Raw genomic sequence first — 26,601 nt, forward strand, 5'->3', positions numbered from 1 at the left:
ATATCCCGACCCTTTCTTTTCCAGTGCTACACATACACCACACAACCTGAGAACGGGTGTGACTTGTCAGACAATTTAGCTAATAGTCAGATAGGCGTGAACTTTGTTTTAACATATAATGGGTGTAAATATAGTCAGGGGGTGTAAATGTTTTACAGGGCATACCCTACTGATTCGTCGTGGAAATTCCACTGGGAACCTCCATATGCAGACTCCGGGCCGAATCCCTCCTGCTATGTCTTTGAATGGAAGGGTGTATGCGTGTGGAATCTCCGCAACAAATCCGTAGTGTGAATGGGCCCTTATACACACTATGTGACTGTATAATACATCTATCACCTGATATTTAATACAATTATTAAAATATTGTTCACGCCCATGTGACCATTAACTGAATTGTCACACAAACTATAAACCCACATATCACAGGAACAGGAGGGTGTATCAAGAAACTGCAAACAAAGGCGTGTGATCAGGGCATCCTTAGCTATTCAATGTTGTCAAATCTCATTTTTTTCTACTTAGCTACAGGTTGCCTTTTAGGCTATGTTCATGCACCATCAAAATGATTTCTGTTTTTATTGGACAGTGACCATGCAATGGCGAATAATGTCTTGTTATACCAAGGCCTTTTATTCATTTTATAACGGACAGTTGTTTAAAATAATGTCCGTTACTTGACGTTAAATGACGGTCATCCAATAAGAACAGTCATCATTTCAACGGTGCATGAACATAGCCTAAAGGTAATGTTGGATTCACACCACATTTGGGTGTACATCTATATACATATATATAGGGAAACCATATGCTGATGGGCCCATTACCTTTAAAAGACAGAATGTAGTCTACTAGTGAGTCTTTTTCCTAAACCTATACCTTTAAAGTATACACTCCAATACGTACTATACTCTACTGTACAAGCTCTGTGTATACATCATACGCCAAAGTATACTGTGGCAGGCCCATTCACATTCATAGACTATAGTGACTATAATGGAATTGTTTCCTGAACCTACATTTTTTCAGTCTACTGAAGAGAACTGGGGTTACGTCAGAATATTTTTTTTACTGGTATACCCATGTATACTGGTGTACTGGTCTACAAATATAATGCGAACTGAAGAATATTCATTTCCTCACAATGGGTCCTGTTGTTGGGGATAAATTCTAATCTCCTCGCTCCTAGAAGCTGTAATGCCCTTTGTATCCAGGTTATAAATATATTCGGACAGAGGTACAAAGCTACAATATTGTAATTGAGAACATGTGTCAAAGGTCAGTCATACAGTCATTGCATTGTAAATCAATGTCAGGGCTGTTGGTTACGTTGTGTGCACATGAGGTTAGTCTCCTTGTTACCCATTTGGCTTCTGACCTTTCACGGTGATGTGGACGCTCTGGCTGATAGAAAGCTGAGGCTGAATGAGGACGCTGCACAGGTATTCGCCTTCATCCATTCCCTTCTGTACGTCACTGAGCATCAGGGTCCCATTCTCAAACACCACCTGCCTGTGGTTATCGGGCAGCAGTAGAGAGTCCTTGTACCAACTGATGAAGTAGTAAGGATAGCCAATTACCCGGCAATGAATGAAGCTATCTCTTCCAGCCACTGCTGTCAGATTCTTCATAGGACGGATACTAGGCGGTCCTGAAGTGAGGTGCAGGGAAAGTACATTAGGTGGACACAAATCAAGGAGATACATCAGAGTTAGGGGCAAGAACGTTAAGTCAAAGGAATAAGAAAAGAAACACCCCAGGGAGCAGTAAAAGACTCATCCAGAAATCATTATAAAAAGTGAGAAAAGTCCAAGGAGGAGAGTAAAGGGAAACAAAATGAAGAGTTAAGGAATATGAAGGATAACCAAGGGATTAGATGATGGAGAGGAATGGAGGAGATTTCACATAAATGAAGGATTACAGCAGGAGACTGAAGATGATGGATATTTATGTGTTTTGCATTATACACGGATGTACATCTGCTTATTCCAGCATAGGTCTGTAGGAGGTCCTATCATACTCTATCTCTTAAAGGGGTTGTCTGAGATTAAAAAGAAAGATCTGTGTTTCCAGAAGCAGCACCATTAACTTCATTGGGGATGGGCTGCAGTACCAGACACAGACAGGAGTGGAGCTGTTTCTGGAAGGAAAAGATTTTTGTCCAATATAGTACATATAGAAGCTCTATATAGTATCTATGGACCCTCTACTGCACACTGGATGCCTTTCATTTGCTTCACTGGACTCTATATTTCTGTGTACCTGGAATCTGATAACCAGGGAAATGTACAGAGCCTGTATGCCTAATACTGGGCATCCCATTTGGGGTGTACATTGCTGGTATACATTGGGATACTGGCAAAAAAGAATTCTAATTTATATTCAGACAGGCTCATTCACTTTAAAGCGACTCTGTACCCGCAATCTGTCCCCCCCAATGTCCTGGGGTCTGTTTGCAGGTAATGCAATTATTGTCCTAAAAAACAACTTTTAAACTTTCAGCCCTGTGCCAAACGGCCATGGCCTAGACCCTAGAGTATCCGTGCCCTAACCTTGCACCGCCTCTCCGTCCCTCCTCCCAGCCCTCTTCATCATTAGGAATGCCACTGGCAGGATTTTTCCTATTCCTCCGCAGTGAACACTGCACAGGTGCCTTAATGATCCAGCCCATGTGCAGTATTCACAAAGCAGATTAATAGGAGAAAATCTGCCTGGAGCATTCCTAATGATGAAAAGGCCGGGGAGGAGGGACAGAGAGGTTGTGCCAGCCTAATGCACAGAGACTCTAAGCCATGGCCGTTGGGCACAGGGCTGCAAGTTTAAAAGTAGTTTTTTTAGGACAATAACTGCACCACCTGCCGAACAGACCCCAGGACAGATCTTGGATTAAAAGCAGCTATCCGAAGGTACAAGCGGTTTTGTGTGTGTGTGTGTATGTGTGTGTGTGTGTGTGTGTGTGGGGGGGGGGGTCAGATTGTGGGTACAGAGTCGCTTTAATAGGCAGAATGTAATCTATGAGTGTTTAGGATGGATATGGATCTTTGTCCTGAACCTTTACTTTTTTCAGTGCTGCAAAAAAAATGAACACCTAGACATAGCCAACATACATGCGCTATGCCCTACTGTACAAACTCTATGCACCACTCTACAGGCTCCATACCCTACTGTACCAACTCTATGTAGTACCATACAGGCTCTATGCAGTACTGTGCCAGCTCTATGTAGTACCATATAGGCTCTGTTCAGGACTGTCACAGCTCTATGTAGTACCACACAGGCTCCATGCCCTACTGTACCAGCTCTATGTAGTATCATACAGGTTCCATGCCCTACTGTACCAGCTCTATGCAGTATCATACAGGCTCCATGCCCATCTGTACCAGCTCTATGCAGTATCATACAGGCTCCATGCCCATCTGTACCAGCTCTATGCAGTATCATACAGGCTCCATGCCCATCTGTACCAGCTCTATGTAGTATCATACAGGCTCCATGCCCTACTGTACTAGCTCTATGCAGTATCATACAGGCTCCATGCCCTACTGTACCAGCTCTATGCATTATCATACAGGCTCCATGCCCTACTGTACCAGCTCTATGCATTATCATACAGGCTCCATGCCCTACTGTACCAGCTCTATGTAGTATCATACAGGCTCCATGCACTAATGTACCAGCTCTATGCAGTACCATACAGGCTCTGTGCAGTACTGTACCAGCTTTATGTTGTACCATACAGGCTCCATGTTCTACTGTACCAGCTCTATGTAGTATCATAAAGGCTCTATGCAGTACTGTGCCACCTCTATGTAGTACCATATAGGCTCTGTGCAGGACTGTACCAGCTCTATGCAGTACCATACAGGCTCTGTGCAGGACTGTACCAGCTCTATGCAGTACCATACACAGGCTCCGTGCAGTACTGTACCAGCTCTATGTAGTATCATACAGGCTCCGTGCAGGACTGTGCCAGCTCTATGCAGTACCATACAGGCTCCGAGCAGTACTGTACCAGCTCTATGTGTATCATACAGGCTCCGTGCAGGACTGTGCCAGCTCTATGCAGTACCATACAGGCTCCGTGCAGTACTGTACCAGCTCTATGTGTATCATACAGGCTCTGTGCAGGACTGTGCCAGCTCTATGTAGTACCATACAGGTTCTGTGCAGGACTGTACCAGCTCTATGTAGTACCATACAGGCTCTGTGCAGGACTGTACCAGCTCTATGCAGTACCATACAGGCTCCGTGCAGGACTGTACCAGCTCTATGCAGTACCATACAGGCTCCGTGCAGGACTGTTCCAGCTCTATGCAGTACCATACAGGCTCCGTGCAGTACTGTACCAGCTCTATGTGTATCATACAGGCTCCGTGCAGGACTGTGCCAGCTCTATGCAGTACCATACAGGCTCCGTGCAGTACTGTACCAGCTCTATGTAGTATCATACAGGCTCTGTGCAGGACTGTGCCAGCTCTATGTGTATCATACAGGCTCCGTGCAGGACTGTGCCAGCTCTATGCAGTACCATACAGGCTCCGTGCAGTACTGTACCAGCTCTATGTGTATCATACAGGCTCCGTGCAGGACTGTGCCAGCTCTATGTGTATCATACAGGCTCCGTGCAGGACTGTGCCAGCTCTATGCAGTACCATACAGGCTCCGTGCAGTACTGTACCAGCTCTATGTAGTATCATACAGGCTCTGTGCAGGACTGTGCCAGCTCTATGTAGTACCATACAGGTTCTGTGCAGGACTGTACCAGCTTTATGTAGAACCATACAGGCTCTCTGTATTACTGTACAAATTTCATGCACTGGTCTCAGGCCCGTTCATGAGCCTTATTGTAAAAATGATGCACTTAGACAAATATAATCTACTTAACATCTCACTAGAAATCTAATGCTCTAATGAGAATAAAATATGTGTCTCTGACATAAGCAAATCATTGCCTAGCATGTTATGTACATTTATATGCATTTTACATGACAGACCAACTTTTTTGGAATTGGGATTGTGTAATACTGGGGTCATTTGACGTGATGGAGATTCTTTGAGGGTCCTTAGGCACTAGGGACCAAGCTTAATTGCTATGTGTTAGTCCATATAGTTAAGTCCCTTTTAAAGCCAGTTTGTTAAACAGGTTTCCCCATCTCAACTAACATGGTTACACTTGTAGGACTCATCAGGTTAAATATTTTTTTAATTACATAATATAATTTAGCAAACTTGTCTCTCTCTCTCTCTATAGTAGGGACATTTATGAATGTTATGGCCGGGGCATACACCAGGGTGAAGGCGCAGAGTGGTAAGTATAGAATATTTATTATATTCCTGCACCCCCCTGTCTGCAATATATTTTTTGTTTTGCTTTTTCAAAAATATTTAATTTTTAATCTTCAATTTTTAAGTTTCAAGGGGTTATCCAACATTAGAAAACATAGCCACTCCTTTTCCAGAGACAACATGACTCTTGTCTCCAGTATGGCTGGGGCTTTGCAACTCAGTTCCATTGAAGTGAATAGAGCTAAATTGCAAACCACACCTGAACTGAAGACAAGAGATATGGAAGAAAGTGGCCATGTGTTTCTAATGTTGGATAACCCCTTTAACTACATTAGTTGAGAAGGGAATACCTCTTTAAAATCTTAGTCAATGAAAAGACTTTATGGCCGTGCCGTAAATCAAAAAATGAAGGATATTTCATTTCCGTAAAAATCTATATGCCTGTTATACCTGACATCTAATAGCTAAACTGCATTGGAAGAAAGAGCAACCTTGCTATTTTGGAATAGTCTGTTCGGTGCACATGGCAGGTTGGAAGCCATACATCTCCATAATGTCAGATAAGTAAGTTAGACCTCTGAAGTTATGGCCAGCAAAGGTTCATGGGTAGCAATAATAAATTATTTTAATACAAGTTTAAGTGTTGCTCTTTATCTATTGACTTTTGGGACCACCTAACAGTAGTAGCGTGCACAGAGCTGGCAGGAGTCAGCCGCCCATCCAAGACAGGAGACTACAAGGGATATTTATCACAAGCTTAGTTTTGCTGGCAGCGTTTCAAAGCATCTGCACATTTGCACAACAAACGGCCATTGAAGCCGATTTTTGTAAAAATATGCAGCTCTCTCCCTGCAAAACTCTGGGATTTATAGCCTTCATGTTTTTGTTAATTCAGTGTTTCTCTGCAAGGGAGGAGTAGATCTGCCAACAACTGGTTAGCGTACCTGAGGCATGGATACAGACTTTAACATAATCTCCTCTGGTAAAGGATATTAATAAAATTATTACCTTTGAAAGCATAGATCTGCCGTAAATGGAACAAGGCACATGTGAATTCAGGCATGTCTCCATTTGTTCCTCCGTCAGTGTGACAAGAGTTGTCACCCAATATTTAATTAACTCTATGGCAACCAGATACCTGCCTCTTAAAGGGATCCGGCGGGGAAATTAATAGAGGTCACTGAGCAAGGACTTAAAAATGGTTATGCACCCATGCGGAAATAGGACAGGAGGCCAATCCTCCTGAGGCTTCATTTAACCCATTCATCTTCTTGAGTTATACAAATGCTGGGGAACTGATTTGCAAGATATCAATTTGTAGGTCAATTATGTGCAAGCATTGGCTGGCACAGGAGAATGCTGATGCGGGCATTGTGGGCAGAGGCTTGGTAAACAATGGGATATTTATGAGTGCAAGTGTGCTTCAGATTTATGTACATTAATGAAAATGTGATGGGAATGACAGTCACTATAAATCACCCCCAGACCTGACTACAGATCTGCTAATATAAGTCTCTGGAATCAGTTAAATATAAGAACAGTACACCTATTATTCAAGCTAAAGATTATACTTAAGTCACCATTTTGAAGGGTTTATCAAGGACTAGGAAAACATAGCTGCTTTCTTCCACAAACAGCACCATTCCTGTCCTCTGTGTGTGGTATTGAAGCCTCTACCTCCCTACCCTGTACACATGCTGAATTGAACCCCGAATAAAATGGACTATGTTTGCAGCAAACGGTGAGTGCTAGCTCTTTTCTTCTACTGGATAGAATTGCTATGTCTTGCCTATAGCTATATGCACCACCTGGCTGCGCTATTGCCTATACGTCTTCAGTTGAACTGTCCTAGCCTATGAGTTTTATAGCCATATATGAACACTGTTGCTAGCTCTTGTCTCTATTGGACTTGTTTACTAGGAATATAACCTAATATTGAACCTTGGGAGGAAGAAACACAAAAAACTATGAAATGTAGCATTGCTAAAAGGCTAAAAAAGAGTGGTGGAAGACGGCTTTTTGATTGTATGGGGCCTAAAACTTTGTAAAGGATGTCCTAAGTCTTAGAATTACATGTAACTTTGATAACTGTAGCCAGTGATGGCTGAACGCTATGGGATCAGTACCCAGGCAGAGCATGCTCCTGCACTTATCAGGAAGTTTTCTCTTTATACGATCTATGCAGCAGACTGCTATTTAATGCATTTATATATGAAATACCGTATATATAAATATTCAGATCTGACATCCTCACAGGCAACACAGCAACACCATCAATCACTCAACCTCAACTCCCAGGAAACTCCGAGCCGCCTCGCTTCTTAGCCTTTTAAAAACGGATAAAATCTAAGGCGGATAATTACTTGGAGATTAGAATGCTCCATTATATAACTATCATCCCAAATGGTAAATTGTATACATCAAGTACGCCAAGCGGTGGTAACAATATAAGTATGCAGCACTGTCTAGCTGAAGGCCTTACAAGGCGGAGTTCTTCTTTTATATGATCAATGGAGATCCCAGCATTTGGATGATCACTGGTCATGGAGGTGGTGGCATGTGCAAATGTAATGCCCAGACTTGATGAGCTACGCATACCTCTTTATACTTGGTCTATTGCTAAACATAGGGGTGCATTTACTTTTGCAAATGAGTGATCATGGTGTTTTATGAACTGAATGGTGAAGAAAAGCTTTGGGACAGACGAAGAACATTAAGGAGTCATGCACACAGCCTGATACAGCTCCATTTTATATCAGATCCATAGTAAATAGAGGCTCTATTATATGTAAGCCTTTGATTTCATACATTGGCTTGTTACATTGGATATAATATGTATGTTGGTATTCTCCCCTAGAACCATTGCCTCTTAAGGAGGCCATCCCATATGTCTGTGTTTCTATAGGATTCTACTGTGTGCATGAGCCCTACGAGGAAGGTAAAAGTAAATGGTGGAATGGTGGAAGAAAAATAAAGTGAAAGAACGGAGAAGACAGAGGGTGCCCAGAACACATGCCCACAGAGGCTTCATAGACCCTATTCTGATATGTAGAAGTAGGACAGGCACCTCTTACGTTTATTCGAGCTTGGTATTCTGCAGTCCCCACAGAGTTTCGCGCGGAACATCTGTATACACCACCATCCAGGATCTGTGGACTGCTCACGTTCATGTAGCTTATGGTGCTGCCATCTGAAGCGGTGTATTGATTGGATCGGTGGCCTGAGTCACGCTGGATGGGTTCATCATCCAGAGTCCAACTTATGGTAGGAGGAGGAGCACCTTTGGCGGAGCACATAAGAGAAAAGGGCTCTCCCGGGTTCATTACTTTTTCGCTGAATGAAGAGATAATACGAGGTGTCCCATCTGTGTGGACAAGAGGATGGGATTACTCTTAACCTAACATGAAACATTACTGATATACATTAGCAAATTTTTACTATTGACTTATTGTAATATTAGTCTTATTGTACCAAGACTGTACTACTATATGGGATCACACTGTAGCGGATTTGAATTGGGGGCACAAATTTGCCCTTAGAGCTCACTGACCTAAATAAGAGCTCTGAGCCAGGGGCCTTGTGCTTTTATAAGGTCACATACCTACTACATACCTCCTACATAAGCAATATTCTAAACCATGTATGTTCATATCATCCAATAGATGGCTACAGTGTTATTAGTTATGACATTCAACAAGAGCTCCTCGGAGATAGCAAAATAATCATCCTAACAAACATGTACGCCTGAAAGTACCTATTCTAGTAATGGATTCTAACATACACAGTGTACAGGTTGATCCGCAGTCTTTGTTACCTTGAAAATCTGTAGCAAGGGGCCCTCTAAATGATCTTCTAACTTTTCCATATCTTAGCAATATCATAGCAATGTCAATCAATATCTTGATTGATTGTTAAAAGACATCCAATCAGAGTGTCTCTTGATAGACTGCCTTCCACTAGCCTGGGACTAGTTATTAATGCAGGGGCAACTAAACCACGTGCATGAAACTCCCATCTACATGTAGTATTATTCCAAGAATACAGCCGTGTTTACATGTAGTATTTCGGCCATTATTAAGTCAATATTTTTTGCCCAACACAGAAAAATATGGAAATCTTTCCATTGTAGAATTGTTTCTCTGTGTTGGTTTCACTCCTGGTTTTGGCTGAAAATACCAACAAAATACTGAACCCGGCTTAAGAAGTAGTCAGTACACTTGTAAGCAATACTAGTGATATCACAGGTTACATAATTCCACAATGGTCCATAAAATACTTTTAAGGGAACTATTAGCAGGTGAGACAAATCTAACCTGCTGATATCCCCATATTGTGCAGGAGGCACCAAGGATGAAGTTATGTCTCTTATCTTCATCCTTGGTGCTGTCCCCGTGCACTTAGTCGTTTACACCATTGTCTGGTAAGACCTTTAGGAGCACTACCCTGCCGCCCCTGGCGACGATCCGGCCCACTACATGAGGGTGGGGCAGTGATCCTAACAGCGCCCCAGTGCTCCAAGCGGTCGTACCGGACAATGGAGCAAATGTCTAAGTGCATGGGAACAGTGATGAGGATGAAGATAAGAGACATACCATCATCTCTGTCGCCTCCTTCACAATATGGACATATCATCAGGTTAGATTTGTCTAACCTGCTGATAGTTCCCCTTTAAAACCAAACAAGGTAAATTCTGGTATTGGAAAATGGTTGGCATTAAGTGTTATTACACACACTATTATATTATGGGCATGTACAGCCTCCGATCTCCAGTTATATAGCATCATAAAATGGCATGCACTGAAGTCTTTGTATCTCAGTACACTTTAGCATTGATACAGGGAAATGCAGAGGATTTAGATTCCGTATGATTACCAAGGAAAAAAGTGCCATGTTCCTTTGGACACTATATTAAAAAGCTGCTGCTTTGTAAGCACCATTGCTTCTAGGGAATAATATATGATCAATATGGTATCATATAACGTATATGAATTGTACATTTTTTTTATTAATCACATGTTATATTATTGCCCAAAGGATTTTTTGAGCTGGGGTAATAATAAGAAGGAGAAATGTGGACGATATGCAATAGAGAGAGCTGATTTAGACCACTATTGGTGGACTTGCAATAAGTATTCGGTATTATAGAAAAAGTGTATGAGGTTGAGGTGGTAAATAAATATACTTGTCTACTGGTGGGAGAGATTGAGCACCTAAAAGAGAGTAATTTATTTTTTGCAACACAATTTTATATAAAAAAGGAACAAATAAAGATCAATTAAGGAATATGGTACCATATGGGAGTACCATACATTAGCACATAGAGGATCTATAGCTCTATGCAAATGAAACTCAGTGTGCATCCATACTCCAGGCCTAGTTCTGTTATGTGAACTAGAGCTTAGGTTGTTGATGATCCAATAGAATTAAAAATTTGATCACCATTCAATTTAAAGTTGGCAAATATAATATACAAATAATTTTTGCATAGATAGAGGTCTTACCTTCTAGCACCACAATTGCAAAGTCTTGAACAGTTTGAGTTTTACGGCTTCCAAAACATTGGTATGCTCCAGAATGTATTTTTTGTGCACTGCTTATGACCAGTGTTTCGTTATCTGTCCCTCGTATGGAAATGAACTCATCAGCTTCAATGGGCTCTGTGTTTCGGTACCATCTCACAGTGTAGCCTGGTGATCCGCTGATGGAACAGGAGAGGATAACTGTACTGCCAATTCCTGTTTTCAGTTTCTTGGGGGATAAGGTCACCCGGAGCTTTTCTGTTTAAGTAGAGAAATAGAAGGAGAAACAAACTCAAGCATTTACTAAAACAGATAAAAAAGGAAAACTAACAAGTCGTTTGTAAAGAGGTTCTTTATTTTAGGTAAGGCCTACTTGTTGAAAATGACTCTTAACAAAAAGGAAATGTCAAGCTATTCCCTTGTTGGGACCTCCAGTAACCAGCTGTGTTCTTTGGACAAACCTCTTTTAACCATTTTGAACATTAGCTAAGAGTTGAGGACCCTTGGCAGAATTTTCCATGAAAATGGATTTTATTAACTGGACAACCCCTTTAAGCAACTTACTAAACAATAACTTAAAACATGGAATCTACAAAGTTGATCAACTTTTCATATTAAAAAGAAAAAAGGAATTTGTAACCAATAGTAGATCTTTACTTAAAGGAAAAGTCCATCAATTTATAAAAGCCGGCAGCAGGCAGGGGAAAAATTGATTACAAGTACTAACTTACCTCTCCTCATGCCTGCGATGCCGGAAGGCATTTCACCCCAAGTTGTGATGATGATAATGTGAAAATGCTTGTCCCAGCTGATAGACTGGCTGCTCATCCAATCTGACTGCAGCGGCGTCCTGCCCCAGTCACTGACTGGCTAAACGGCCTGTCCATTAGCCAGGTTGTGATGTGTCAGCTCTGGGGATCTCAGAGCCCATCGGGGGTCCTGCGGCTGCTTCTGCAGCTCACCGCGGGTGCAGGGAGAGGTAAGTTAGTACTTATAATCAATTTCCCCCTGCCTGCTGCCGGCTTTTATAATATGCCAGACTTGTCTTTTAAAGTCCGGCCAAAATGAAAACTCTACTGAAAGCATGGGGTGCAGGACCATAATAAAGAATGTATACTTACCCATCCCCATGCCCCCGCAGCACCGCCACCAACTCCCTAACTGTTGCTGGACATTTCCTCCTGGCTTCCTGGTACATCACGACCTGGGGGAAAGTACCCGCTCAGTGACTGCAGGGGTGTTACTGACTGGCTGAGTGGACATTCCTGAGCCAGGTCATGACATGGCAGGAGCAAGAGTTGCAGGAGCCCAGCGAAGATTCGGGAGCAGGGATGCAGAGCTGTGGGTGCACGGGGACGGCTAAGCATACATTCTTTATAATGTTCATAGTTTTCATTTTGGATGGACTTCTCCTTTAAAAGAAATGCCTTCCAAGAAAGGAAGATCTGTGCACATATGTGAACTTCCACTTTCAGAGTTTAGCCTCTAAATAACAGCTGCCTTTAACCTGAACTGTGATTTCATCTTGAAGTGTCCCCATTGCCCTTAGTCGAAGACTATCTGCCAGCCTCTGTGTAAATGCCACTGCACAATATCACACTTGTCTCAATGCTCCTTGTTTTCTTGTCATAAGTGTTCACACACATTGACACAATGATATGCCCTACAGTTATGCGGCTAAACTTGTTGTTACATGGTGGGACATGTAGATTGTCACTTTGACCGGTGGCATCATGTACTATGCTCCTCCTACTTAGATAAATCTGTGGATAACATATCCAGTAGATAGTGGCTCGCTTTAATGTAAGTGGACATGCTGCACAATAGTCAATATTCTGGGGCGTATCTCACCTATGATGGTCAAGGTGCCGGTGACTTCCGCAGAACCAAAGCTGTTTGTGATTTCACAGATGTAGGTTCCGCTATCTTCTAGGCGTAGGTCTGTCATACTCAGACCTGTATTACGTTTACTCCAACGACTGTCAGAGGGAACAGGGCGGCCATCTTTAATCCAGCGAGAGGCTAGGTTAGGATATCCTGAGGCAATGCATGGTAGCTCCACTTTATCTCCCACAAATACCTCAAGGGATTGGAACCCATCAAGGAGAATGGGGACAGACTCTGCAGGCTCTACGGAACGACAATTGTAACGTTAATCACACCTCCATATATGAAGCCATTTTCTGATATCTGTTGTTACATAAAACAGAGGACTAACCTGACACTATGAGACGCGCTCCGTTGCTTTGTCGCGTCTCTCCACTGTATCGATGTCTGGTGATGCAACGATAAGTAGATAGGGCATCCTCCTTCTGTACATCCAGGATGTAAAGTGCACCTGATGGTGAGGTGACAAATCTCCCCTCTAAGAAAAGGTAAAATGAATAACGTTACATTAGACAGACACAAAGGGAGGTCACAATCATGAGGATGGGATAAAGTTTATATGTGTTAGATAGCTACATATGTCCATATAACCATATGCCAAAGCCTTCAGCACCAGGTGGAATTATAAAGAGAGTAATTCAGAATCTGCATGCGTTCTATTACTTCAGAGATATTTCCTACACACTGTAAAATCTATTCATGTATGGTAAATAAAAGCGCAGGGCGAGCGGGTGAATACACGGAAATTCAGAGAGGAACAGGTTTCAGTTGCTGCTCATTAGTCAACCCGTCATTCATTTCCACCTTCAGCCAATGTCAACACTGCAAGTGCCAAACCTGTCACCTACACCGTTTCCTGTCACATAGTCACCCTGTGCAACTCCTATAATAGCGCAGTCTGGCTGCTTCTACATACGGCACGCAGCCCATGTGTACAGCATGTTGGGTTATGTAATGCACAGAGCTCAATCTGCCCAACTCTATATATAGTGCACATCGCTTGGCTGCTACTTATGGCACAGGGTGTATACGTATATATCTATTACTGTTCATATATGCATTGCAGATACCACTGATATATGTGCTACTTACAGTTCATATATATATATTTTGTATGTGCATTGCTTTTGCAGTTTATGGCTATGTTCACACTGCATATGAGTCCGGCTGAATTTCATACGCCGCAGTACATGTGCGGCTGAAACTACGGGCGTGGGAAAAATAGACATGCGGCCGGATGTGTACGAACCGCGAACATACGCCCGTAGTGCAGTTATGCTTCCCTAGCTTGTTTCGAAGCGATCAGAGGCAGGTCATTTACTTGGAAATCTTCGCCCAGCCCAATAAAACTCACAGAACCTTTTGGATCAAAAAATCAAGTTCAATTTGGCTGAAATGAGTACTCCGTACGGGACCGCATGGAAATCCACAGCCGTGAGTTTCAACATTTCCGTCCTCAAACAATGGTCTTGTTCATTATTCACGGCGCCGTATACGACCCGGCCGTAAGCTCATACGTAGTGTGCACTGTGCAGGCGTATATCGTAATCATCAACCGAACACATCAACCTCAAAACTACGTGCGTATATTCGCGGTTCGCACTACGGCCGGAAACATACGCAGTGTGAACATAGCCTATATGTAGATTTATAGTGTTGTCTATATTGTTTATACAGGTACTTCAAAGTAACGTAATGTCCACATTTGTAAATAACGACACAGTACTTGTGCAGCTTTTTAGAGGAGTTTTTGAAGCCTTATCCAGACTAATTTTATACCACATGGACATCATAAAGGGTGGTAAAATGCTCACCCCCCCTTTAGAAGCCAGAACTGGCCAACTTGAGCCATCCTTGTATTACATAAATGGCTGTTCATCTGAATATGAATATTCAATTACCTACATGTTTCACCAATTTAGGGTCAACAGGGATCTGCTGGCAAGCTGTTTGCACACCGTAAGTAGTGGTGGCAATGGCCACTATGAAATATTACATTTACGTTTGAACATGTCTGGCTAGTTCTGCTTCGATTTAGCTTTTTACCAGAATGAATTCACTCAGATCTTTATGCCTGCCCATTTTTCTTGCTTCCAGCAAGTCTGCGCAGTCTGACCAATCTACAGCTACATAGTCCCATACATGATGCCTTGTGCCTCTGCAATGACTTGTGTGTTGAGTATAGCCTACATTGTAGTCCAGAGCTGCATTCAGTGTTCTGCTGCTTGTCATTCAGAAAAGTCAGCAAACTAACTCTATACCATTTTAGCTGTGTACCTAGAATACAGTGGGAGAGTTTATTCCTCTTTTTACTGTATAGTGCCTAGTGTAAAGAGATTTCAGCTCTGAAGCATGCAAAATTATGAATGAATCTCTCTTTTATAAAACTATAACTCAGCAGTACAAGGTAAGTAATACAATGTGCTTACAAAATTACAATTTTTTTGCAGAATGATTCAATACATAAAAGGGTATTGCATTTGGCTTCACAAGGTCTGGCTTTATAGCATTAAGTTGTAATAGATGCAAAAAAATCAATTGGACATCACTGAGACTCTATAAAGTCAGAAAAACATATACATGGATTTACTTGTATGAGGGTGAACAGCTGGCAAATATCTCAGCCATTGTTGACCTTATAATAGAAAGTGACCAAGCAAAATCAAACCTGTCCAATCTATTGTTCTGCCAAGAGCAAAAGCAAATGCGCGTCTGACAGCCCTATATTAGATTGTCAGTAGATTCCAGATTTTTTTGAGATATTAGCTCGGGACAATTTATTTATGTTTTGCAGGAATGGAACAGTTATATAAGAAGCTGACTTCTTGTATAGTAAAATACCTACATCGACATCTAGAGTCTGCCAGGAAGGAGAAGAGACCTGCTAATATCAGAAGAAAAACAAGGGACAGCGCTTCATGGGGCAGATCAGCTGGACTAAAAGGGGTAAAGGGATATAACCCTCACCTGATAGAGTTGTGCTGAACAGGAGGCACAACTCTCGGCATAGCATAAAAAGTATAAACCTACGAACCGCAGCCAGTCCTGAACTCCACCAAGGGAATAATGAAGAAAAACACCACCAAACACCAACAACGGGGATCCAGGCGCAGGTCCGACTAATGGTGACTAGATGAATAATGTAAAAATATAAAAGTTTATTAAAAAGACCCAATGCGTTCCTTTTTCAAGAGTCATATATCATTCTATGTATAATATGTTATATGACTCTTAAAAAAGGAACTGGTACGGTTCCAAAACATGTTGGGTATTTTTAATAAACTTTTATATTTTTACATTATTCATCTAGTCACCATTAGTCGGACCTGCGCCTGGATCCCTGTTGTTGGAGTTTGGTGGTGTCTTTCCTCAATATCAGAAGAAGACTCTCCAAGGCTCATGTTCCCACACAGTATTTTGGTCAGTATTTTGCAACCAAAACCACGAGTGGATTTAAAATAAAGAAAGGCTATGTTCACACACTGTTGAAATTGAGTAGATGGCCGCCATTTAATGGCAAATAATTGCTGTTATTTTAAAACAATGACCGTTATTTGCCATTAAAGGAGAAGTAATTTTTTTTTAAACAGGCGGGGAGGAGGTGGCTGAACATAACAACACACACTTACCTCCCTGGCTCCAACACAGGTGCCCTATGTCCCCTGGCCGCTTCCTGGTCTGAGCGTCCACAGCAGGGTCCCGCAAGCCTGACTCGTCATGTCCCAGGTCCCCACTCAGACCAGGAAGAGGCGGACAAGTGCCTGTTGTTATGTTCAGCTACCTTCTCCCCGGCTGTTTTAAAAAGAATGTCGGACCCTGGACTTCTCCTTTAAATGGCGACCATCCACTCAATTTCAACATAGCCTTTCTTTGTCTTTCTGCCTTAGGGTGGAGCTCTATTTTAATCATTAGGGTACACACACTCAATAACCAACTGGGTGTTACCAATTTGAAGGGGGGGAGGGTTATTAGGAAAGGTAACAGGCTTTGCTATTCCAGCCTTTGAAATGACAGCTACCAGTATAAGGAGTCATCAGTCGCCCCTAGTATCCGTCATTCAAGGCACTGTGTGCTGGCGTCTGTTCTAAAACAAAGCCACAATGTTGATGTGAACAAAGCCTTATATGCTTAAATGATAGATTCTTATTTGGTATACTGTACATTTTAAAGCCTTCCCTTCAGTCCTTCAGGCTGATCATATAGTGATAATCTTTTTTTTTTTTCATTTTATGCTTGTCACAGGCAGAAAACTTGTGGAGAGAAAAAGATTAATGAGGAGCACTGATGAAGGGTCAACAATGTCTCACGCTGTCATCCAGATTTCTGTAGAGAGAAGGGAATGAGGACGTGCACATTAAAGAGACTGTATGTTCTGTGTGTGCATATATATATATATATATATATATATATATATATATATATATATATATACAGAGAGAGAGAGAGAGAGAGAGAAAGAGAGAGAGAGCGCACACACGCCAAAGCAACTAGATCAGAATATCTCCAATGAAGCAGATTTTGTCGAGTGTTACTGGTGTGCGGTGGTTAGTACCCACCAAAGGTGACCCAAGGAAGGTGAACCAGAAACAGGGTCAGTAGACTCACCACTGAATGTGAGAATCAAAGGCTAAGTTGTCTGATCTAAACCTAAAGAAAAGCTACTGTAGGATAAGCTAGAACAATATGAGGACACACAGGGCAGCACACCTTGCTGCAAAAGGAGTTAGGTAGCTACAGACCGGTCAATGTGCCGATGCTGATCCCGGCTTACTGGCATAAGTCCGACATCTGAACTGGGCCATGTAGCAATGGAAATTTATGCAGCACATTTTCTTTGACCAAATGTGGATGGCTGAAGTGCATCACTAACCTGAGGCGATCACCAGGGTGCACTATGGGAAGAAGAAAAGCCAGCAAAAGCGACACAATGCTTTGGGCAATGTTCTGCTGGGAAAGTTTGGGTTTGGCCACAAGGATGTTACTTTTACACCTAACACCTTTCTAATGGCAGATGCCTCTTACAGTAGTATAGAGAGTCCATGGTGTCGACTTGGCTTTCAGATTCCTCAGATCTAAATATGATTGAACATCTGTGGGATGGGCTGGAGAAAAGAAGTCCAATCTATGGAGGCTGCACCTCACAATTTGCAGGACTTAAAGGGAACCTTAAAATGGAAAGTCCAAAAGCACCAAAGGAACTTGATCAAACTAAGGCCTCAGTAGTGTGTGGATGCATGCTGGTAAGCCCACAATCCCTTCTGTGAGCACAAGCATCTTGCCCAATGGGTCGAAACATTGCTACTTTTACTGTACCAGATTATGTAATAAAGAACTGAATTTGAATGTCACTACGAATACTGTTGGACCTTCCTGTTTTAAAGGGAACCAGTCATATTGAAAACTCAGAGAATTATATAAGCTGTGTAAAAGTACAGAGAGAAAACAGAGCTCTCACAACAAGCTGCAGAGACTATAGAGAGAAAACTAAGCCACATTTTTGGAGAAAATATTTTTGTACCATAATAAAGTACAAAGCAAGATGTCACGCTGACCTACAGACCAGCCTCCTTGTGCATAAATGAATATATATATATATATATATATATATATATATATATATATAAATAGGAACGTCCCCAGTGCTTCAACCAAGCTAATTTACATTTTATTTGGATTAAAGTTCTCCAAAATGGCGGCACCTACAAAGAACACAAGACCTGTGCCGAGAAAGATGAAGTACATGGCTGCAGGGAGATATGAGCAGGTTTGTTTGCACAAACTTGCTGATAGTTTCCCTTTAAGGTCTCTACTATAAAGCTGGGAAAAAGCACCACCTAATTTGGCCACACTAAATATCATTACCAGATTAAACAGCCATTCTGCAAAGGTTCTAATGCAAAACAGACTCGTAAACCTCTAATAGATGTAATAGCAATGGCAGGTCCTACTGTCTACAGATGGCTGTCATCCAATGAGAAACTGAGGTCATCAAAAAGTGACTCCTGGGCGCTGACCTTGTGTAGTGGTAAGACCATTGCAGTGTGGGACCAAGCTGTAAGCATAATACATTACAGGAACGGACAATCTGAGATCTTTTTAATATACTTTATGTCTACAGACCCTTCAATAATATAATCAAATAGGTAAAGGTGATAAAATTACTTATTTTACAGGCAGGAGATTACACAGAGAATGACAGAGCAACTCATTAGGCTGCAAAGATTAGGCCCACAAGTCATAGCTCCAGCTTTGGTAAAGCCGCTTATCCTTTGGCTACCTAGGAATCAGCTGTGACTGCTTTCACACATGCTACTTAGTGTTAATTCTAACAATATATGACATTCTAAAACAAACAACCGAAACCTGTGTTCTTAGTAGCTCAGACCTGACGCACCGCACCATTCTGCTGCCTGAGGCACCGCTCAACCCTTGACCTTCTTAACCCATATACCAACAAACAATATATCTCTGCTTGTGTGAACGGTGAGAGGAAATCTCTCCTATGTAATAATACATTTTATGTATTTTTTTAAAGCTTTTTTTTGTTGTTTTATAGTCCAGGATGTGTACAGGCACCAGTGTCTTATGTAAGGATGTATATAATATAGCATAAATACATGCTTCATTGTATACACTTGCTAGCTATCTGTAACTATATGTGCACAGCATTACAGGATGCGGTTTGTAATAGTTGTATAAGTGTACAGGGCTTCCTTGACCTCATCCACATGACAGGCATTATAACTTGGAGCCAGATCAAATAATGTCAGTGTCAAAGTATTTCTATTCAACACATTAAAGCGAACATTCACACTTCTTTCTAAGAGGTGTAAGTGATATTATTGTAGCAGCTAATCCATACAGAAACAAACACGGCTGATCGATCAGCAGCAGTTAAAATAAAGTGCGAGGTGAGGGCGGCTGAGAGGCGGGAGGGGGCATCAGCTCATTACTTGGATAAAGTGAGCAAGAGGAGGGGGAGGAGGAGGCCACCCCATCGCTCAGATTAATGTGCACTGGATGGAGCCCTGGCGGCCAATCTGGATCGATCGACATTTGTCAAACTGAATTGGGGAGTCCCCAAGCAGCACTCAGCATGGCTATTCTCCAGGGAACGGAACATGAGGAGAGAAGAGCAAGAAGATTGGAGGGAAAGGCTGAACTGAGAAGAGAAAGGTGTAGAGAGGATGCAATACAGAAGTTTTCCCACAGTGAGATATCTAGGATTGACACTAAGAAGGAAACATGAGTGCTGGGAAATAATAAGACAATACATAGTTACTATTCAATGCACAGATACAATGATATAATGGTCTATAGGATGATGTGGCAGGGCTCAGTATAGTATATGTGCAATGATCTGTAATCTTACATCGCAAATATATGGATATCTTGTCCCTCAAGTTACAATAATAACTGGTTTCCGGACAACAGCTGATATGGAAACAATTATACCTAAAATGAACAACTGGGGACAAAAAAACTTTTGATAAGTTAAAGAGACATCAAAGGAAGAGGATGCAACAGGATCCAATAGAAAGTCTTCAAAAGAGCTTTATTGCATATCATGGTGACGTTTCGACCACAGACTGGTCTTTATCAAAACCGATTGTTCTCTGTGATGACCACTTGCTGATAATTTGGGATTTCTAGCCATACAGCGTGCATCCATAGCTCTACTTGGATCTCCATATGTGTGATTTGAATCTGGCCACTACATAGATCGGATTCCTTGGTGCTGTTGGACTCCAAACTTCTTGATAAGTCATAGAGGCAGGTGAAAAGTTTTGATTAGAGATGAGCGAACCGGGTTGGGGTTCGAGTCCATCCGAACCCGATCGTTCGGCATTTGATTAGCGGGGGCTGCTGAACTTGGATAAAGCTGTAAGGTTGTCTGGAAAACGTGGATACAGCCAATGACTATATCCATGATTTCCACATAGCCTTAGGGCTTTATCCAACTTCAGCAGCCACTGCTAATGAAATGCCGAAAGTTCGGGTTCGGATGAGCATGTTCGCTCATCTCTAGTTTTGATCAATAGGGGTCTGTGTGCTGAGACTCTTGTTCATTGCTAGAATAGTACAGAAGTAGAGAGAAGCACTTGGCTGAACTCTTCTCCCCCATCTCTCTCCTTGATGGAGGAGAAGGGCTATGCAGACTTTCTACAAAACCCATTTCCTGCAGTGAAGAGATAGATAAGCAATTAGCTGGGTGTTTCTCCTTGCATGTTCTAGTCGGGACAGGATCAGAACACCAAGATCCCAACCGATCGACATTTTGGACCACCCCCTAAAACTTCACTTTTCAATTGAATTTAGATGGTCATCTCAAAGAGATTACATTGTATAATAAGACCTGAAGATCTGTCAGAGATAATGTGATCTTTATGGGGAAGTGGTCTTCTCTTGGAGTTGATCTTTTGGACAGGTTAAAGTGTAACTTAGAAGTATCCTTCCTCCAGATCTATCAACTGTAGCCAAGCAAGGTGATGTGTGCAATCCTCTTTGTCAGAAAGCGCACATGTTATCCCACTGCTGGAAACTATACCAGCTACCAGCTATAACCTGCAGGAGAATGGCAAGCTATCACTACACTATTACCAAGAAGAAAATGAGGCCTTACACAGTACCTGCTAGTGAGTGGTCATCCAGGTGATGCACATATGCCAAAGTTCCTATAGGGGAAAGCTGCTCATTGCATCTCGCTTCCAGGCTGACATATATTGAAGTTACACCTCCTAAGCTTTTGACTGCACCACTGGGATTATAATGACAAGTATCTTCTGATATGTGTGAGCTTACATGGTACCATGTAAATCACTATCTACATGAATGCTTACTTATTTTTCAAGCTACAGTAGGTAGACTGTAGATATTGATATAACTGAAGTAGTTCAGCCTCAGACTTAAGGCTAATAAGTTCAAACTATTATATCTCAGCACAGAAGATATCAGTACATTGGGGAATAGTTACCTGGCTTGCATTGCTTAAACCTTATAGATTATGGGCTTTTCACTTTTTAGACCCATTGCCATCCTGATCAGCAAGGGGTGTGATATTGTGGAAAGTGAGTGTGGCTTGTTTGTAACTTCAACTTGTAACTTGCCAAAATTGTGCAATATTTCGCAGTAAATCAAACAATGCTTGGCTCAACTTAGACCTAGACTGGACAGTATAAAGAAGCACCAGGTTTATCAAACAGCATAAGCCATTGTGATAAATCTAGGCCATTTATTGACTGTCTATTATATAAGTTGGCACAGTCAAAGAATTGGTTTTAGTAAACCTTGACCGTTGTCTTCAATATACAAAGATTTTCCCATGGATTTTTCGTCAGACATTCTGAGGCTCTGGAATAGCAAATTTGCTCACATCTGCAGTGCTTGTGAAATGCAACCACTGTGACCCCCTTATGATCTCCAGAATGGGGCTAACACACATTGATACGAATTGCGGGACAACATGTGCATGTATGCTGTAGCTTCATTCTTTCTCTATGTAGCTGCTACAGGTACCAGGTATGTGTACCATGCTAACTTGCGTCTCCATTTATAACAAACACTCTGGACCTTGTTCTGGAGATCATGAGGGCCCTGTAGATAGGGGATGTTGTTTTAACAGGTTGGTGTACTACCTGGGTAAACATAGTATGAACCTAGCCTGGTATAAAAATGGGCTGAATAGGCTCAACTCAAGAAGTCAACCATTTTAGGAGTAAGGCGATAATCGTCTGATTTGGCCGATTTTCACTCTGTGTAATAGAGACAACGATCAGCCGATGAAACAATCAAATGTATCCATTTGTTCAATTGAGCTGCTAAGCCAGCAGATGAGGCCATCAGTTGTATCTCCAACACCGATTGTCTATTATGAATATAGGTTTTGTGAAATCATTTAATGATTTCCTATGAAAAATTAAAAGATTTTAACCTTATCCAAGCAAGGTACCATGTAAATGTGTATGGAGTAATGTGGGTGACACCCTAACCAGTGATGAATCTAACCCTATGAGCCCAGAGCGCCAGTTATCTGACCATAGAGTGCCCAGGCAGTGATCCTTGTCACCACGGGAAGAGGTTAAAGGAATCGGGGCTCTTTTCACTAGTCTTCCTACAAGGTTTTATTTCTAATTAAGCTGTAATCAGAGAGGGAAGACACCCAGGGTTTGCACCAAATGACTTGTACACACTCTGCAGATTGGGTCCCTACTCGGCCACACTGCAAGAGCATTCTCCCTGAAATTCATTAGACATGCATGAGAGGGGCCTTATGAATAGAATTGCATTTAAATGGATTTTCTGAGAGAAGAGAGAGCAAGGGAGGAGGGGGAGGGAGAAAGGGGCAGAGTGTGTAGGAGGAAGAGAAGCAAGAGAGGGATAGGAAAAGATAGAGAAGAGAAAGGAAAGGGTACAGCTAAACCCAAAGCCAAAAGCTTAGGTGGGTAACAGTATACATGTGGTCAGGAACATATGGGTGAAGAGTTCTGCAGGGAGATAACGGAAAGCAAATAGGGTTAAAATCCCTTCCGCGAGGGATAAAAAAAATAGATGGAGAGTCATGAAGTGGCAATGAAGGCAAACGGAGGAGGGATGATAGGAAGTGTTGTTAGTGAGAAACAGAGACAGCAGAAGAGGGGGTGTAAAGTGTGAGACAGCGGAAAGAAGATGAAGAATGGCAGAAGAACAGCAGTGATATGCTTGGAACAAATCTGGACTTCTTGGTTAACCTATTCATTACAGTTGGCACTTAAGTGGAGATCATCCTTGCAGGGTGGCATTACCAGTAGATCCCCTTGTTCTAATGCCATGTGTGCCCATCTCCCTAGGAATAAAGAATCCCAGCCAGGCAGCTGCAGCTTGTTCATAAGATCAGCGGCTACGGGTATAAATTAATTAGTCTTCCCAAGGAGGCCGAAAAGAAAGAGAGAGAGACAGAAGACTGGCTAATACCAGAGAACGACAGCCTGGGAGGGCAAGGTATTAAAGAGCGGGGAGGGAGGCTGCTAATCCTATCAACCAGCTACTATCTGATCACAACAATTAGGATTTCTGTTGCGCAGAGAAAAAGAAAAGAGTGATGCGATGATGGAAAAAAAAATTAGCATACTGGAGAAGGTGCTACATGGATTGCGTGAGTTAACAAAAGATAGGCATGTATTAATGGTGGGGTGGGGTGAACATAAATAGAAGGATGGGATTCAGTAGAGAAATAGAAGGAAAAAGGTTGGGAGAAAGAATTATAGTAAAATAAGAAGTGTGGAAAATAGAATCAAAGAATAAGAAGGGACATGGAGGATAAGGTCATGTGAGGTGGAGGGTAAAAACCTAGTGAAATAAGGCAACATAACAACACATTCTAAGAATTCAAAATTGCTTTGTCTATAAATGTTTCCAAAGGCTGCAGCAGGGAGCTCCATCTTGTCATTCCTCTGGCGGCAGTGAAACAGTTAATGAGTTTATAGACATATTTACATCCTCTGCAAAATGAGCAGCGCCCAGAGAAGCTTCACCAATCACTGATGAGAGAGAATATGTGTGAGCGAGCGATGGAGATGAGGAAGCGAGAGGGAGACGAAGCTGGAAGGAGATATGTATATGTGTGAGTGTGTGTATATGTATAGAGAAGTTATCTAAAATACAGAGGCAATGTGGAATAAGGAATGTGTAAGGTTGTGGGAAAAGAGCTCTGATAATGGCCGAGATGCCTCAAATATAGGGTGGAAGAATCAATGGAAGAAAAGGGTAAATCCGAATTACCAGTAAAGTAGACAGATGTAGCAGAGCTGAGTCTCTAGCAAAATTCATTAAGTGAATTTTACAAGGTGTTACCTTTTACATAGGACTGCAGCTATATTACAGATTCACCCCTATTACATCCATATATAGTATGAGGCCAGGTTCACACTATGTAAAAATAACGGCTGTATTTCATAACAACGGCCATAGTTGTGCATACTGCTGTATGTTTTAAGAATGAGAACAAAGGAGTAATGTTTCTCCTTGGGGAGAGCACCTTAAAGGTGTGTGGGGACTTATAAGGCATTCATGCTCCACTAGGAATTGTGGGAAGAAGCATATGCAAAGTAGCTCTCTGACCTTTCAGAGGTAGTTTTCCCTTGGTCATGGTTGGCTCCTTTAAAAATCCTTAGAATATGACTGGGAAATAAAGCCAAGCCTTAAACCTGGACTCTTTAGATGGATAAATAGGCAATAGACATGTGACATATAAGGTGACATATATTCATAACATCATAAGGTGTGGGTGACTGATTATGGGAGTAATAGAAGTGCAGATCGAAGTTGGAGTAGGACTAGAAGGTAGGAGGAGTAGTAGGAGTTCCAACAGTTGCCAATAAACAGATATTGAGAAAATAGAATATTAGTAAGATAAGTAAAATCTAAGAAAAAGGGAAAAAAACTGTTGTAATAATAGGATGGTCTTAGCTGCCGCCTGTGGGGGAAGGATGGAGATTTAGCCACTCACTTTACGTTCTTAAAGGAATCTTTCGTTTTGTTCTGCTTGAATTGTGGAGGGTCCAGGATTGTCATTTACACACTGTATATAACATACATGGAGCGAGTGCTCTCATGTCTGTGGAGTGTCCTGATCCCACCCTCATCTCTACCCCTACACTTGTGCAGCTGCACCCACCTCCTCCTTCATTGCCATTCACGCAGTGTGGAAGCTTGTTAGTGATTCCTAGCAGTCTGTCCGGGGGGCATCATTATTATTACTGTTAAAAAGCAGCAGTGCCGAAATCACAGGGAGCAGAGCATGCTGGGAGAAACAAAGGCTCTTCCGAAGGATGCTCTGATTTGTGGAGAAAGCTGCTAAACTACAGAAAAAGTGGAAACAAGGCCCCGAATATCAGCAAGGCAGAGACTGAAGAAATATTAGGGACCAGAATATAGTGGCTTAGCCTTATTTTTACTAAATAGGAAAGCATAGTTCTATGAGGGATACAATAAAATACATACCATGTTACCCCGAAAATAAGACAGTACCTTACATTAATTTTTCCTCCCAAAGAGGCACTATGGGGGAGATATATCAAACTGGTATAAAGTGAAACTGGCTCAGTTGCCCCTAGCAACCAATCAGATTCCACCTTTCATTTTCCAGAGTCTCTGAGGAATGAAAGGTGGAATCTGATTGGTTGCTAGGGGCAACTATAAGTCTTATTTTCGGGGAAGTCTTATTTTTGTCCCTCTGGCCTCTCCCCTCAGCTCTTCCCCCTCGGCTCTATCCCCCTGTTCTCCCCCCTCTGCTCTCTCCCCCCACGGCTATCTCCCCATGCGTTCTCCCCCCATAGGTCTCTCCCCCCGTACCCCCCAGCATACTCACCAACATTGACGTGAGGCAGTGCAGTGGGACGTCGGGACGTGTGGATGGGAGTGGGGGCCACGTGCCTGCAGCAGGGGGATTAGGCGCTGAGTGGGGGGAGGGCTCGGTCGGGTGGGTTGTTAGCAGCCTTACTTTTGGGGGGTGCCTTACTTTAAGGCAGTGCGTTAGTTTAGGGTGGAGCCGCCTTATTTTCGAGCGGATGCCTTATTTTGGGCTAGTTGGTTATCAAGCTGGGGTGTCTTATTCTAGGAGGATGTCACAGTGGGAAGTGCAATAGCCAGGGAAACAAGGAAAACTCACTGTCAAATTCCTGGAACTAATGCAGGACCATATAACTGGTGCATTGTCCTGCTGAAAGTGTTCTGCCATGAAGAGATGAACTTGGTCAACCTCAATGATTAGATAAGCCTTATTGTCCATATCAGAGGACTCAGTGCATGCCAAGAAAACATTCTCCATAGCTCTTCACCACCCTCAGCAGATCCTCATGAATCAATGAATGCTTCTACATTTACTATGTGACAATACAAAATGGTTATACAGTCTAATATGTCTACAGCAGGA

The 26,601-nt window shown here is 42.2% G+C and overlaps 1 protein-coding gene across 2 annotated transcripts in view; it reads right to left on the minus strand.

Annotated features, from left to right (window-relative positions):
- The window catches only part of DSCAML1 (DS cell adhesion molecule like 1), a 164,228-nt gene that overhangs the window by 32,544 nt on the left and 105,083 nt on the right, over nt 1-26,601 (minus strand). For both annotated transcript variants that reach the window (XM_069947261.1, XM_069947262.1), the window contains exons 4-8: nt 13,024-13,170; nt 12,657-12,935; nt 10,788-11,063; nt 8,354-8,650; nt 1,379-1,651 (exon numbers count right to left, since the gene is read on the minus strand). In XM_069947261.1, the coding sequence (XP_069803362.1) occupies nt 1,379-1,651; nt 8,354-8,650; nt 10,788-11,063; nt 12,657-12,935; nt 13,024-13,170 (1,272 nt within the window). The remainder of the gene's footprint in view (nt 1-1,378; nt 1,652-8,353; nt 8,651-10,787; nt 11,064-12,656; nt 12,936-13,023; nt 13,171-26,601) is intronic.

The sequence above is a fragment of the Dendropsophus ebraccatus genome, chromosome 12, assembly GCF_027789765.1.
Source record: "Dendropsophus ebraccatus isolate aDenEbr1 chromosome 12, aDenEbr1.pat, whole genome shotgun sequence".
Lineage (NCBI taxonomy): Eukaryota > Metazoa > Chordata > Amphibia > Anura > Hylidae > Dendropsophus > Dendropsophus ebraccatus.